This window comes from Pollicipes pollicipes, unplaced genomic scaffold (assembly GCF_011947565.3).
Source record: "Pollicipes pollicipes isolate AB1234 unplaced genomic scaffold, Ppol_2.1 Scaffold_4295;HRSCAF=5057_pilon_pilon_pilon, whole genome shotgun sequence".
NCBI classification, from domain to species: Eukaryota; Metazoa; Arthropoda; class Thecostraca; order Pollicipedomorpha; family Pollicipedidae; genus Pollicipes; species Pollicipes pollicipes.
In genome coordinates this window covers 20,619,804-20,635,687 of record NW_023596461.1, presented here as the reverse complement: position 1 = coordinate 20,635,687, position 15,884 = coordinate 20,619,804, and the positions used below count along the sequence as shown (strand labels likewise).

General features: G+C 52.1%; 1 protein-coding gene across 1 annotated transcript; it reads right to left on the bottom strand.

Moving 5' to 3' along the window:
- Positions 1 to 4: 4 nt before the first annotated feature.
- Positions 5 to 8,318, bottom strand: LOC119096442 (cytidine deaminase). The gene is made up of 5 exons (XM_037219351.1): positions 6,383 to 8,318; positions 5,118 to 5,308; positions 2,000 to 2,100; positions 1,128 to 1,405; positions 5 to 353 (listed from the first exon to the last, which is right to left on the bottom strand). Exons 2-5 carry the CDS (start codon positions 5,261 to 5,263, stop codon positions 225 to 227), a joined length of 654 nt encoding a protein of 217 aa, XP_037075246.1. The 5' UTR covers positions 5,264 to 5,308; positions 6,383 to 8,318; the 3' UTR covers positions 5 to 224.
- Positions 8,319 to 15,884: the final 7,566 nt, after the last annotated feature.

The window sequence follows — 15,884 nt, the reverse complement described above, 5'->3', positions numbered from 1 at the left end:
GGTCGACTGTGGCGCCGTTAGCGGCAGTTGTATTTACAGATGCGTGACGCGGAGACCGCCGAGATTCCGGCGCGGGGTTCCCCCTGCGCTCGCTGTCACCAGGATGAGGCCCCTCCCACGCTGCGCCACATCACAGGCAGAGCGGACGCGGAAACAGCGGCGCACCACAGGCACGCCGCCTGAAGACCATCGGGGGCCATGTTTCCTCACATCGCGCGCGAGCGTCACTTCTTGAAAGGAACGTCCTTCGGGAGGAACGGCATCGGCAGCAGTTCTTTCATACTGGTCCTCTTGGTCTGGCCGTCCGGTTTCGCCAGTATCACCGGCATCTCCGGATTGAATTCGGCCAGCACCTGGAACAAAACGCCATGTGACAATCCACATCGTGCGCTTCGCCAGCACCTGGAACAAAACGCCGTGTGATAGTCCACACCGTGCGCTTTGCTCGCCGCCCATCTTTACTCATATGTTCCTCTCACACGGGCTTGCCACATTTTATTCTCTACTGGCCGGTATGTCGTAGACCGCTGTCCGGGATCTTGGTCTAGGCGCAGCCATAACTGTGCCGTTTCCCATCGCACCATGTGGGCGTACGGGCCGGAAACTACTTTGTTTTGCACACTCACTGTTCATCAATGACCTAAAAATGGGAAGATATGCGATGGGTTGCTTCCAGCTACTGATGTAGGATAAATACGGTTGTATCCTTGCTCTGAATCGCGCTGTACATCATGGGGAGGGGACCCGACGCCACATTGTCCGATCGAAATGCATTTCGCGCATATTAGTCGATGGACGTGGTGCGGCGGTGCCATGTAACCACGTCGTAACGTCTTTCGAACTGATTGTCGTCGGGACATCCAGTGTCTGACAAAGCGATTTGAAAGCCTTTTAAAATTTCAATTTTGTTCAGGAATGTTGCAATACTGTAACCTGCACTCATGGCTGCACCCAAGCCCCCGGCGGCTTACAAGCAACAATCCTGATTTCCCAGCACCGTTCCCATGCCTGGGGTCGGCCTCGTTTGAATGGTGACAAGCCCGCACTAATCTCTCCGATGGCTGGAGGCGCCCAGATCCACGCCACCAGCTAGCAGACCCCGCCGGCGTCGGCACGTCATCACCCACCTGTCTGCAGGCGCCGCACGGGCCGACGAACACGTCGCCCATCTCGGCAGCGATGGCGACGGCCGAGAACCGGCGGCGGCCCTCGGCCACGGCGCGGAACACGGCCGTGCGCTCGGCGCAGTTGGTCAGGCCGTACGAGGCGTTCTCGACGTTGCAGCCGGTGACGACATGGCCGTCGGCGCAGAGCAGCGCCGCGCCCACGGCGAACTGGCTGTAGGCGCAGTACGCCTGCTCGCGCGCCTCCAGGCTGCTGGCCACCAGCTGGGCGATAGCAGCCTCTGTGGACGCGCCGACCCAACCAGGTCACGGCCCGCGTCGGGAGGGGCGGTTGTCGGGCTAGATGGTGTCTCGTTCACGCGCTGACTGACCCGACAAATGACCAAGCTTACTTGCAAAATGGTTGTGGTTTGTATGACCACGAAAGGTATGCGAGGTGTTGAATGGAATGGAAAACTGTTCACAGTGCTTACAGAGAAAAGCACGTCCCTTTACCCGTTCACAAGAAGCCCCACGGTCATTTGAGCGTTTTTCGGCAAATCGCACCTTGCACCTCGCTTGATCATCCCTAACTATTATCCAAAGTCGTTGTCTTCAGCTTTGTAAAATGCATGTCACGCGGTCTCTGTGAGCATACCTTCCAATGCAACGTTCAAATTTTGAGTGAGGTTAATCCGAGGACCGCAGGCATGACACCTACTGGTGCCCCTGGCACTGGTCTATTTACGCAGTTATGAAGGAAAAGCTGGAAAGTAACGACCGCTAATCCGAAGCGAGGTGAAAAACATCGACTAGCGAGTCTGATTTTCCATACTGAAAACTCATGGTAGTCAGCACAGTACCCCGTAAATACCCGGCGGTCTGCGGTGCCTCACCGTCCATTGTCGGCGGCTCAGCGGGCTCCGGGGGACTCTTGGCCACTATCCTGATGGCGGGTCTCTTGGGGGGCGGGGACGCAGCGCCGTCCGGGGAGTTCCTGGGGGCATGAGCAGGGTCGGTATGCCGCGTAAAGGTCACGGGCCGGGCCGGGCCGGGCCGGACCGCACTGGAGCGAGCTAGGGGCCGAATGCCAGGGTACAGTCGGAAACCTCAGCAGCTGAGGTTGGGTGACAAAACCGAACGCTGGTATTCTGAGACCGTCACCTAAAAAAGCGTCAATCGAGCCATAGCTCAAAATACATCAACAGGATAGATACGGTGTCAGCCGGCCGCCGCACATGGGTATCGAGCGACCGACGCGCCCTTGGGCAGGTCATCATTTTTGTTCCGAAACTGTAAAATAAGATTGGAAACACTGTCGTCCTTTTCTTGTTCACATACATCCCGTGCTTCGTGTCTCTGACTACAGTTTTCCGCAATCCTGCAACCTTAATCACTGCCCGCTTCAACCGACCTGCTGAGCCCGGCTTTTTGTCACTGACGTGAACTGGCCCCTGGCAGCGTATCCCTAACGTATCACATTATGATTGTCCTCACCGCCTACGTCCTACGCCTCACCCTTTGCCTTCAATTCCCTTTTGAATATACGTCCACGTCACCGCGGCTCGTGAACTACCCGCCACCGGAGTGCGTAATTGGTCCGGCCTCCAAACAAGACTCAATGCAACACAAATCTGATAAAAACAATACCATACCAGTCCGATCAACAATATACAATACCGCTTAGATGGAACAGTGCTCGCGAAACGTAAGACATGTTAAGCATGCAATAGCATTGCAATGGCCTTACAGTGAGTTTATCTGTAACAGCCGTTAAATTATATGCATTTTGAATCAATTGTTGGTTACGGACCTTGCTCACAGCTTCAAAAAGTAAAAACTTAAAATGAACACCAGACAATGTCGAAGGCGTTTTCTCCTCAGAGCACACGTGATAAAACTATGCAAATCGCTCACACTTTGACCGAACAAATCATAAAAAACGGACGAAAAAACACAGAGCTAGTGCTTGGCCAGTGAAAGCTAGTGTATTTCGCTTGAAAAACGCCAGGACATTTTATTGGTGCAAAGCTAGTACATTTCACTTGTACAGAGCGGGGGTATTTTATCGTCTGTGATTTACTGTAATTGGTTCGGTCGAGGCGTGGGCAATGCGAGGCACTTCACGTGTCTTCTTAGGAAAAACGCTGGCACGCCTGGCATCTGGTGTCCGTATCACATTTGTACTTTCCGCATCTGTGAGCAAGGTTCGTGGCCGAAAATTCGTTCGAAATACATGTTACATTACAACTTCCACGTATGTAATCATTGTACGGTCCCTTTCATTCAAATCAATACAATATCACAGGTAAAAAGCTGCTAACATAGACCGTACTTCAAGGACACGCTCGAATACGGTCGCACGTTTCGCTTTCAAACCAGCCGTGAGTCGCAGCGCAGGTCCCGGTGCGTCATTTTTCGGGCCCGATCACCAATCAGCTCCCATCCGTTCTACGGAACGTTTACCACGAGGTGTCGTTTAGGTGAAACAAATGTTCGGAATAGCAGCCACCAACGCTAGTGCCATAAACAAGGGCTGGGAGACGTTACTTGCTGAAACGTCATATAGGCAGTACACCAATGATGTGAAGAGATCGCAAAACACATTTGACAGGAGAAAGTGAATACCTGCACATAATATTACGTTTACTGGTGAACTGATGCTCGTGAATGTGTGCATGTGCATGTGATACATAGTGAAAGAACAGACCAAGACGAGCACTGCAACCCGAGTAGTTTCCAAATGTGTAGCACACACTGCTTTGGCCTTTTTTGTTTGTTTTGTCCACGCGTTTAGGTAGCTATTCCTGGCGCGTAACAATGTACAACAAAACCGCCGCAGGCCGGGCCAACATCTTTACGTGCAAAACAATAACCAGCAGTGGTAACGAGCTGATCAACAGCTGCTGACGTAAGAGAAGCAACAGAAGAACCAACATAGCCTCCTGTTAGTAGGCGGCAGGAAAACCGCGACCAGTCGAGGGCCAACGCATGAACAGCAAGTACCAGGCCAGTGTCGGGAAAATGGAACGTTGATTTCAGAAGGAACATAGAGAAACCATCGAGGATGGAACTAGGCAACTGTTGAGTCATCAGGCAAACGGTCCACAACCAGCGCGACAACCACAAAGCTTGCAGCGAGTAACGCAACCTAGAGCCAGCAGAAGAGTATCAATGTACAAACGATGCAGGGGGAGCGATATAACTAGTGCCATACCACTAGCGGAAGCTGGAAATATGCTCACGTGTGTATTTATGCAGGCATGCGTTACAGTCCTGCAATGTGTGTTTTCACTATGCTCGACTAGGTGACAATAATTTTGCTGATTTGAACTTAGCCAAAGCACCACTCTCCCAAAACAGTTTTGTGTCACAGGTTCTGCCCGTTCCCGCATTCCGAGAAACGTCTTGTGCTGTAAGTCATCAACTGGAGATGCCCGGTCCATTCGCGGCCCGCAGGAGCCTTCGTGTCCCTCTGCCGCCACCAGTGTGGGCCGGACAAATGCCCGAGGTGCATGACATCAAACATCAAAAGGGCTGAAGGGTTTAGCAGAATACTGGCACAGAAACTGCTGCTGAACTGTGGAAAATAAGCAAGCGAAACCAGCCAGGAGAACAGCACAACTGACCTCTCTGTATGCCCACATGAAGTTTCCATCCCCACAATGCTGACGACGCTACAGGAAATAAAAGAAGACGCTCAGGTAACAATGAAGTATAATGCACGATATCTGCCACATAAACAGGCAACAATATAAGCATGTAAAATCACAGCCTGCTAAGCACATTGTAAGTTGCTGTTCCCATCTTGCAACCATTAAGTCACAGCTAACAAGATGCCTTCAACAGAACGACACAGCCAGGGCACAGTAGCCACATGAACACAAAATTCAACACGGGTGCATTCCTCTGACCACCGATGAGCCCGCGTTTGCGCCGCCCTGCGCTGCGCCGCCAGCGCCGGTGTTGGTCCGGGCGCGGCGCGCTGGAGGGCGGTGCGGCCTGGGGAGTTACCGTCCGCCGCTGGACCAGACGCTCAGCTCCGAGTACTCCTCGAGGACGGACTCGTCGCGCGTCTGTCGGCGCAGGCGCGCCAGGAAGCTGGTCAGCTGGCGGGCCGTGAAGCCCGTGAAGCCCAGCTGGCGCAGTTCGGAGTCCATCACCGGCGCCTTGGTGATGCCAGCCCGGAACAGCCGGGTCGCCTCCTGCCGGCGCCGGTCCGCAGTCGCCGGTGATGAGGTGGGTCACCGCGGAGCCGTTGTGGTGGTGCGTTGGACGCCACACACCAATAATGTTAGACAAGGCTGCAGTTATAACAGAGGCAATTACACAATGCATGTTCAAAAATTGTATGTGCAGCAGGATCATACAGAGACCAAGTAACATTGCAATATCTAGTAAACCAGCATTGGCATGATTCCTTATTTTCTGGATATCCGTGAATGTGATATAGCAGACAACTGGAGGAGCAATTGGATCCTTAGCCGTCCTGATAACCAACACGGAAGAACTGGGCCGACCGCCAAACTTTTAGCAAGAAAGACATCTTATGTTCATCGTCATCTTATGAATTTAGGCATCATGAGTTGGAAATTGTTGTCCTGAAAACAACAGGCCTTCATTATTCCACGAGGTGCTGGTTAAACAACATTATCATGTATGCATCGGTTCCATTGAAGGAACTAAGCATTTTGTGCCATGTACTCATCCTCAAAGTGACATTTGACCAAAGACCGCGTGAACAGCTGCCATCCCTGGCGCGTCCTGCACGTGGCCGGCCAGGCCGGACAGGCCAGCCATTGATAGAATATCAACCAAGGACGGGCTTTGAAGTGTCACGTATTCTTCATGTAGCCAACGACTGCTTGATAATGTCATTTGACCAGAACCTCCTAATCTATTGAAAGTCAATTTCTTCTGGTATGAGGAGTCCCAGCACCCATCTCAAGTACAAAATATTGTTGCCAGCTCTGCAATTAACTGCATTTGGGTATTGCAATAGGAAGAAAGAAACTACTGGGTTCCTAACTACCCACTCCCAGATAACCATCAGAGCAGCATGAATCCACGAATAACATTCAGTTTCACAGCAGTCATACAACACTGCTTAAGATCTGCATCAGGATAGCACCCAGGTGGGGCTATGCGGACTACTTAAACCTACTTAAATCCTGAGAGCATCTGTTCCTGGTCACAATGTCCACCATGAACAATCACCAGGACATGTCCATGACCATGAATCCACCAATGCAAGTCACAGACAGAGGTGGTGAACTCACGCTTTTGGTTTCCTCTGAAAGACCCCAGCCAGAATGGGATCGCTCCTCATGCTGGTGCTCTTTGCCATTGGTGGAGATGATAATGTTCTCACTGGAGCTCTCATACAGGGCTTCCAGTTGCACCAGGCATCCAGCACCAGTGCACTGAAAGTACTCTTTGGCACCCCGAGATGTGTATGAGGTTCGTCTCCTGCACCATTTGTAGCCACTTGCTGTCTCTGTGATGACAAAAGAAAGCTGTCAAGGTTGGTATCTCCAAGGGGTCTATAGTTAGAAAAAAAATGTGTTACAAGAATTATAAGAAACATCTACATTCTTCCCAATGCTCAGCAGTAACATGTACAAGCAAGGTGATGCCTCACTCCTAGCAGGTTGCAGGCCCTAACATGATGACCAAGCATGTAAAGTGCCAAATGCAGTCATCAAATATGTTTTAAAGCATGTGCACTTGGGAATTTGGCCTTTCAAGTTCAAATTCATTAGGGTTTGAAAATTAATACTTTGATACAATTTTGCAAATAGAGCAATATTATGCATCATGCTTATGGTGTTATATGCAAATATTGTTATACCATCCCATATCATCATCCAGGGAAAGCATTCTGGATGCATGACCTACAGGTATATAGGGGCAGAGGTACAGGTTTGACTCCCCACTATGTGTGCCATGCAGTACTTGCCAGGGTGAGAGGCAGCCAATGCCATAAAGCCTCAGCAGCTGAGTGTGACTATTAACACCCAATCCTGGTCAGAGCTGACATGACTTAACATGATCCCATCTGACTTAATCAAATCAGATCAGATCCAAACCAGCCTGACATGAGCTGAGCTATCTTAATCAAACTCAAGTCAGCAACTTGCCCCACCAGTCAATAGCCATCACAACTAATTATACCTTTTACAAGTTCTTGACTGTTCTGCGAGCATTGCAGCCCGCATCGTGAAATAACAAACATCATAAACAAACAAACCGCACCTATCGGGGGTCGTTATTACTCACCACTTTCCTTAAACCACTGGGTGAGAGCTTCATTTGAAGGAACTGTACACAGTTCATCCCATACCTGTGCCTTGCCCCTTGCGCGCTTCTTAGTGGCAGGCTCAGTAGACTCTTCTGTGGCCACACCGTCATCAATACCAAAAGTCGGCGACGGAGATGTTACTACCACGATCACCTCCTGTCCGTCAATGGTTTCTATGCTCATCGTTACCCAAATATTGGTAAGACCCGCACAAGTTAGGTCCCACAACCAGAACAACAGAACTATCACTAAATGTCAACGGTCTCTGGTGTCTGTCTATTTAATTCGTGTTTGCCGCTAACCGTAGCTACCATATTCCCCGGTTTGGCCTCCAAATCATGACCGGCGAATAAATAAAACGAGGAAAATAGAAAAAGCAGAACCTTTTTTGTTCCCGCTTTGCACCGGGCAGGGTATATTCATACTGTATTCCCGTGAGGCAAATACTAGTGGGTGCCCGTTTCAGCAGACACACATTCATGGGCACTGGCTTGTAACGTCGGCGTTGAGGTGGAAGAAAAAACATATATCATCGGCACAGCCGTGCGGGACCGCTCCGGACGGCGCTTGAATGCAGAGCAGACGTTAATTGGCTTTTTTGCGAGGCTTTTAATTATCTTACAGCTTCTTGACTAGTCTAGTGACCCCGAGGTTTGTTCCTACTGTCCTTTCTCGTTACCGATCAACCAGACAAGGCTGAGAAGCTGTACTGCACATGGATTCCTCATCCCACAAACAGCCCAGAAATGCTGCATTTTGGCGTTAATTGCAACTGGCGGAGGGCGAACTTGAGCGAATGCCATCAAACATCCACCTAATGTGGTGCTAAATAAGGGCAGCATTTTGGCTTTCTTATGTGGCCTTGGGTAATAGCATGAGCAGAGGAGGCATACGGGGCACCTGCCCCCCCCCCCCCCCCCCCCTAGGTTCCGGGGGCCCAAAGGTCCCCCAGAAACTAATGGCGGCCGTAGACCCGAAAGTAAAATTTGAAGTAGAAATGTGGTGCCTCAAATGTAAAGGGGCCCAAGGGACCCGAAAGACATGCCGGACGTCGCATTCGGTGACCCTGGCCCGCATGCTGGGCACCCCAATGCCAGCCAGAGGGCCCTGCGCGCTGATCACGGGCCACCTGAGGGTCTACATGGGTCTACATGTTGGTCAGACACCACCAATAACGCGAAGTCGCAGCCGTGGCGGCATGGGCCTGAAAGTCGATTCCCCAGACAGGAATAAAGCCTGATCCAGTGATTTACATTGGTCGGGTCCCAGCGTCTGTCAAGGCCCCGCAGCCACTGGGGCCCTGAGTTGGCAAGCGGCCCCGAGTCGGTCAGAGACAGTGTTCGAGGAGGCCCAAAGATCCTAGAGGGACCACCGGGTTCGACGATCCAGTGCCCAGTTGGAATTTCTAGAGGCACGAGAGGCTGGTCGGAGTCTTAGTTAGAAGCCCGCTGTGCAGGGGTGGGCCCTCAAATAGATTGGCCAGACAACACCAGTACCGTGCAGTCGCCTCCGTATCGGTGTGGGCCTGGGGGCCCACTTCCCAAGCAGCGACAAAGCCGGGGCCAGAGATCACTGGTCGGGGGCCTTGTATCTGTCAGGAGCCCACAGCGCCTAACAGGGGGTCCCGTGGTCGCAAGGGCCCCAAGTCGACCCAGGAACGTGTTTGATGAAGCCCAAAGAGGGGCCCGGGCGGCCCACTGGAACCGACGATAAGGGGCCCGGTTGGAGGATGTATGGGCCCGAATGACTGACTGTGGGTCACATAAAGAATCATGGCCCATGGTTGTGACCCGGAATGTCAGAGGTCCGACCACGAATACCGGACAGTCATCTGAGTCTGTCTGTCTGACAGTCAGTCTGAGCCCTTGAAACATCTTTTCCAGGCAGGAACGAGGCCAGAGCCCGCGATTTGCAACGTTTGCAGTCCATAACACAATGAAGGGCTCCTGTGTTGGTCAGGGGCCAGCGCCTAACAGGGGTCCTGTGGCGGCAAGTGACCCCGAGTCGGAGCGGTCTCGAAGGAGACCCGAAGAGAGGTCTGAAGGTCGAAGCGAAAGGGAAGAGACCAAATATTAACGGCCCGATTGGAAGGCTAAAAGGTCCGGATCTCAATCTCAAAAGATCTCAAAAAGATCTCAAAAAGATCTCAAATGCAAGTAAGAGGACCTCTCGCACCGATATGAGCTCCCGAGGCAGGGCGTTCTCTATGTCCGCCAGAGCTCACCAACAACGAACAGTCGGTTCAGTGCTGGTCTGAGCTCTGGTGGCCCATTTCCCAAGCAGGGAAGAGGCTGGGCCCGCGATTTACATTGGTCGGGGCTATTGTATCGTACAGGGGCCCACAGTGCCTAACGGGGTATTATGTGTCAACAAGGGGCCTCAAATCGGTCGGGGTAAGCTTTGCTCAACGGGAACGATGACGGGAGCCCGAATGATAGCGGGCCTCTTGCGTTGGTCGGGACCCTTTGGCAATGAACGGAACATGAGAGCTTATCATAAGTGCTTACATTGAAGTGATGGAAGGGGCCTGTGCCAGTCATGGTTCTCAGTACCGAACGGTGGACCCCATCCCAATACCAGCGTGGGCCCGTTCAGCCGGACTAGGCATTATTTGACCATCTGTGGCGACCAGGGATGTCGTTGCGTCAGTGAGGTTTACTGCGTCGATCCGGGGCCAACTGTGCGTATCAGAAGGCCTCCCGAGTCAGGAAGCGGACCAACGGGACATGATTATCCTTCTGAGGACCTCCGGATCGGCCGAGGATTCCGCCTCGTGTCGCCAGAATAACGGTCGGAAGATACACCGCAGTGGGACAGAATAGCCCTTCAATCCTTGACTGAGAACAATGTGCTCCTTAGTGTTCTACTCAAGATGACCCCTTGCGTGGAAAGAAATAAGGGACATCATTAATGTTGAATGGAGTGAGTCGAAGTGAGTCCAAAAAAGGACAAGACAGTTCCACGTTTGCCTGAAAACGTTCATTCTCCGGCATAATCGACCAGTGAAATCAATAACATCAAAATGTTTGAGCCTGCGCGCTGGGTACCGATAGGGTAGTGGTGAACCGGCCTACGTTAACCTCTGCGCGCCTGGTAAACCAGAGGTACGGGGTTCGATTCCTCGTGGTCCACGCCGTCCCTGGCAGGATGAGAGGCAGGAAACGCCATCTAGCGTTAGCAGCTGAGTCGTAAAGCACCACTGACACGTCGGCAATCTCGGGTAGCAAGGACAGCCATAGTCTGGGTCGCACTTTCCGTAAAACCGAACGGCGTTGGCAATTGCAAGCAACGCCAAACGGCGGGCGCCGTGCGCGCAACGACCATCGTAAAATAACGTTTCTGAATGCCTTTTAAATTAATTCGTACAGCTAAAGGACGAGACTGTGTAAATCTTTTTTACAACTTGAGGATGTCCTCTGGAAATATTACAGTTACAGCAGCACGGAAAAATAGAGATTCTTCCTTAACTGCATCAGTTTGACCACCCGATTCCAGCACTACTTCGCAGTCCCGCAAAAGCCAAATATCAACAGAAATTTGCAATTTTATGTCCTAAGGCGTTTAATGGTACCTCTTTCAAATGGGTCAGCATTTCCGTCCACCTGTCGACCATGACCTGGTGTTAACCACGGGCCGACGCTGAGCGGCCTATGGAGACTGCAATGCCTGATGTCGATATTTTTTGCGAGATATGCGAGCGTGGAAAATTGTGAGAGCAAACGATCCAGGCAAGTATTTGAGCGCGACTGACAGAGATTTAATATCATTGCTAGAGAAGAAATCGAAAAAATCGCTGAAGTACGAAGCTCTGACTTTAACCTGGCTGCAATGGGAGGAATCGGACAAAAGCTATACCAAGATGGGCAAAGAAATGATATGATATGGAAAATTCATATCACCGATATCGAAAATTGATACTATGAGCCGTATTTTCGTATTGCATCGTATTTTTTTCGTATCGTATCTTCGTATTGTACTTTTTGTAAGCCGTAATTCTGTACTGAGCGGCAAAAGTTACAATTACTTATTGTTGCACCAAATTAACGAAATTTCAGCACCTCCAATGCCAAATTATGCACCGATCTGTCTAAACCAAATTATTCACCAAATCATGCACCAGCCTGTCAAACTGTCTTCCATGACGCGAAACCAAGTTACTCGGGTCTTAAGGGGACACCGTGACTTGGAAAATGAATGGTGAATTGCCAATAAAAATACCAACATGACAGAATTTGAGACAAAACTGCGTTAATTCACGATACTGATCAAATCAAACTAAGGCGCCAAAAACAAGAAAAGACGGAAGGAAACCACCAGATCGAAGGCTGCCAGACAGATATGTGATGTGGGAAAGGGCGAGGGATCTGGGAGGAAAATGGGGTGCGGGAGGGGCGGCAAGATCAGCTCAGATCAAACAACTGGCGTAGTGAGAGACGGAGCGTGGTCGGAAACCTGGTATGCATGTAATGCAACGATGTGTACGATTTGTGTGATGTGATAATGTGAAATGGTGTTGCCGTGTCCTGCGGTGTTGGCATAGGGTTATTTTTAAGAGAATGTGCAAAACGTTTGTTGTTAACACTACGAAATGGATTCAACTGAAAACCCGACCATCCATTTGCATTCACAACACCGAGTAACTGCGATCGGTTTCGGGGAGGAGACCCGACCAGCGGCGCCAGCTTTGGGCAGGGAGACCCGACCAGCGACACCAGCTTTAGGCCGGGAGACCCGACCAGCAGCGGCAGCTGACGTCCGGCGGAGTCCGTGCAGGGGGACCCGACCAGCGGCGCCAGCTGACGCACGGCGGAATCCGTGCAGGGGGACCCGACCAACGGTGCCAGCTAATGCCCAACGGAGTTCGTGCAGGGGACCTGACCAGCGCGGCAGCTAATGCCCAGCGGAGTCCGTGCAGGGAGACCCGACCAACGGTGCCAGCTAATGCCCAACGGAGTTCGTGCAGGGGACCCGACCAGCGGCGGCAGCTGACGCCCGGCGAAGTCCTTGGCCATCGCCCGCGAAAGCTTTAGCAGGCTCAGTGCTCTTGACCAGACCTAAAAACTTTAAAAACCCTGAAATAGGGAGGGTGCTCACCGGGATTTGAGGTGAACCGTGTAGACTCCTACGCGACACAAACAGGTCCGTTGTTAAATTTAGGACGCCTGCTGTATACGCCCTTGGTAATAACGGTGTTTCAAGCATTCCATTCCCTCTTGCGCATGTCGACATGTCCAAGCGATACGAAACCATAAGCCTTTGCTTCTGCAATATTCCCGAAGGGTTGGTGATGATGATGATTTTTTGTTTGGGGCACATCGACTGCTGTAGGTCGTGCAGCGTCCACAACTGTCATGTTTGGCCGGTTACATGCACTTTTTATTTCTCTAGTTGGCCAAAAGAGCATCATGTCAGGCTTAAGTCGGAGTAACGGACTGGGAGCAACACATGCCTCCAAGAAACTTGATGCGCTATAAATGTCTAAGTCTGAACCGCACTGGTAAGACCCGCTTTACGACGTTCGGAGTCAGTAGAACCCAAAAGCTATTGCATTCTCCTTTTCGTTTTTTCTGAAATGCATACCGTGTTATAGGTACATTCTTCTCTTAGTCTTCTCTTAAATGCACACCGTGTTGCAGACACACAAACAGCTTTATTGAAAAACTTCTGCGCAATCACAAAACGGTGGTATGATATGACTAGCCGCTGGCTCGCAATGACATGGGGTGAAGGCTATCACGTGACTTCTGGACCTAATGGCGAGATAGTACTAAAGCGCGGCATAGCGCAACACAACGAACAGCCACGAACGCTAACGAACAAGAGATTCGTTGGGGAGAACATCTCTTCCGAACCACAGTCTTATAATCGCCACACCGTCTTCGTTGCAGGAACTAACATTACCAACGCTAATGCTTAAGAGATCAGTTGGAGAGATCACTTCGCCTGAATCACAACTTTACAATCACCTCACCGTATTCGTTTCATGAATAAACGTTACGAAGGTTAACGCTTAAAAGATCAGTTAGAGGGAACCTCCCGTCCGAAGCACAACCTTAGAATCACCGCACCGTCTTCGTTGCATGCTCTTTTCCGACGGCTGCAGGACCCGTACAATCAGCCATACCAACCGGACATGGCGTTGTCATGGCAACCGCCATCGCGTCCCTCCCGCCTCTGCTTACTTTGGCGCGTGGGCGGCGGCGGATGGCGCGAACACGTCCGGACCGACTCACGGCCGCACTATCACTAGCCCGTGCGCGCGCGGCCAGCGGGAGCCGCCGCCCTCAGCGGGAGAGCGGCGCCACCGACGGCGAGTGCCGGTCTTCCCCGGGCAGGATCTGGAACACGGCCCGAGGAGTCACGAGACGCGCGGGGTGGCGGGGGCACCCGGCGAGCTCCCGCCCCGCCCCCATCGACAGCACGCAAACGCCGCGCTGTCAGCGAGCGCGACGAATGGACAGGGCGGGCGGGCGGGCTCCCGGCCAGTCCAGGCTGGGAGCTGGGGATTACCATGTCATCAGACAGTCGCAGCTCCACTGAAAAAATCGTCGTGCCGCAGGCGCTCCTGTGACGTCATGGGGACGTAGACAGCTCCTCGGCAAACGTCAGGTGATGAGATGTTCGGGTGCAGTGATGTTTTCCACAGCGTGCTATGCACATGAGGTCCCGTAGCCGGCCAGACCATACTCTCGCTCAGAAGACTGGGTATTCAATTCAGAGAGGAGACTTAGGTTAAAGAGCACCTTCTGCTTCGCAGACAGCGCCTTTAAAGAGTGCTTCTAACGTGGGTACTCTATGCGAGGCTGCACGCGGGCTCGTGGAACCCGGTGGTGTGCCGAGGGTGTAAGCAGAGACGAAGACAATGCCATCAAGGGAAACAACATTCAGGCACCCAAGCTGCAATGACTGAATAAGGCAAGAGATGTTCTCGAATGCTCAGTTAAATATATGCCCCTGGGCCGTTGCGAAGAGCGCTGCCATTCCACACAGCTTTCGGACAGACCTTTGAGGAGATCACTTCCACTGCGTTACACTCAAGCACTACACGAGCAAGCTCTCTTTCCGAGTAACCCCGTAACCGGAGTTAAAAGTAAAAAAGAGTACAAGTAACACGGAGTGACCGGAGCCCAAACTGGACCAGGACGTTCAGATGACGCAATGAGCCGGCCTCTTCCCAAAAAGCCGGCGGCCGGCCACCGGCCGAGGCGGGCTTGTTTACACCAGGCGAGCCCGTTCCGACACCATGTCCATGCTCGGCGGTAATGCGACACCGCAGCGTTGGCGGGACGCATCTGGGTCAGAAAGGCCGCCCTGGATCCGGCGCTGTCTCACAGCCGACTTGGGTGTCAAGGCCCCGTCCACGACGTGGCGGGGGACGCACAACACGTGCCAGCATTCTGAGATCGGCTGAGAGGCCGCCATGGAGTGAGAGAAGGCAGAGACGCTACGTTGGGGTCAGGGCCGGGACACGTTCGGACAGTTGATTATCATGAGTGTCCACATGTCATGAAACAGCAAGCCGGAAACACCGTACTGATTGACAATTACGAAAATGGTTGTCTTAGACCATTCACACTGCTTTAACTTCATGGATTGATAATGCAGAAAATGAATGTACGAAAAGAACACTTTCCCGAGGTCGCTACTGATGCAGCAGACAATTCGTGTACCAAAAGAACACTTTCTCAAGGTCACTCCTGATGCAGCAGACAACAATCCGAGAAGAAATATCGCAACGTACACACCCCAACGTTTGCAATACAATACCGGTTAAATACAGGTCAATACAGGTCAATTCAATTACAATACCGGTCAAGCTCATACATACACAAAATACGTCTGCCGACACGGGCTCTTTCCGAACTCCACTACCGTGTGGTGAGCCGGAACCACAGTACGTGTTCTACATAGCCCCATAACCGAACGGCACCTGGTACGAGCTGCCTGGCTGGCTGAAGAGGAGGGCCGCCTCGGCCACCGAGACCGCCTCGAAGCCTCCGGACGGCGTCTCGCGCACGAACTGCACCATCGTGTCGGCTCCTGTCGGGCGCCCGCCGCGGGCCGTCATCGACAGGCGCGCACAAGACGCGCAAGGCGGCGCATTGAACAGGGTGAACGCACCAAAACGTTGCAAAACGTTATTCTTCCTTGAACTGGGTTAAAATCATGGTAAGAGAACGCACTTTTAAACCAACGACAGGAATAGTGTTGCCGTTTCGTACTTCAATCAGGAGCAGTGATAACCCACCGGGACGATACGCCCAAGTCGCCATAGTTACCGTTGAGGACCCAATCTGCCTATGGATCACAATCTGACAGAATTTATCCCCGCCTGGCTGAGAAAAGTTAACAGGTTGTCCTTTTCGTCAACAGCCTGTCTTCTCCCATCTCTCGCCCGCGGTGGAAAAGGAAGGTGCGGCAATGGTCACAGCTGTACCCTGTCCAGACCGAGCCCCCTTCCCCCAACCCCGCACCGCGCG

Coding starts and splice junctions, on each gene's coding strand:
- LOC119096442 (XM_037219351.1), bottom strand. CDS start 5,263: ATGGACTCCGAACTGCGCCAGCTGGGCTTCACGGGCTTCACGGCCCGC. Junction 2,101..5,117: donor GTCTGGTCCAGCGGCGGACG/GTAACTCCCCAG, acceptor TCATGCCCCCAG/GAACTCCCCGGACGGCGCTG. Junction 354..1,127: donor CGTGCGGCGCCTGCAGACAG/GTGGGTGATGAC, acceptor GTTTTGTTCCAG/GTGCTGGCCGAATTCAATCC.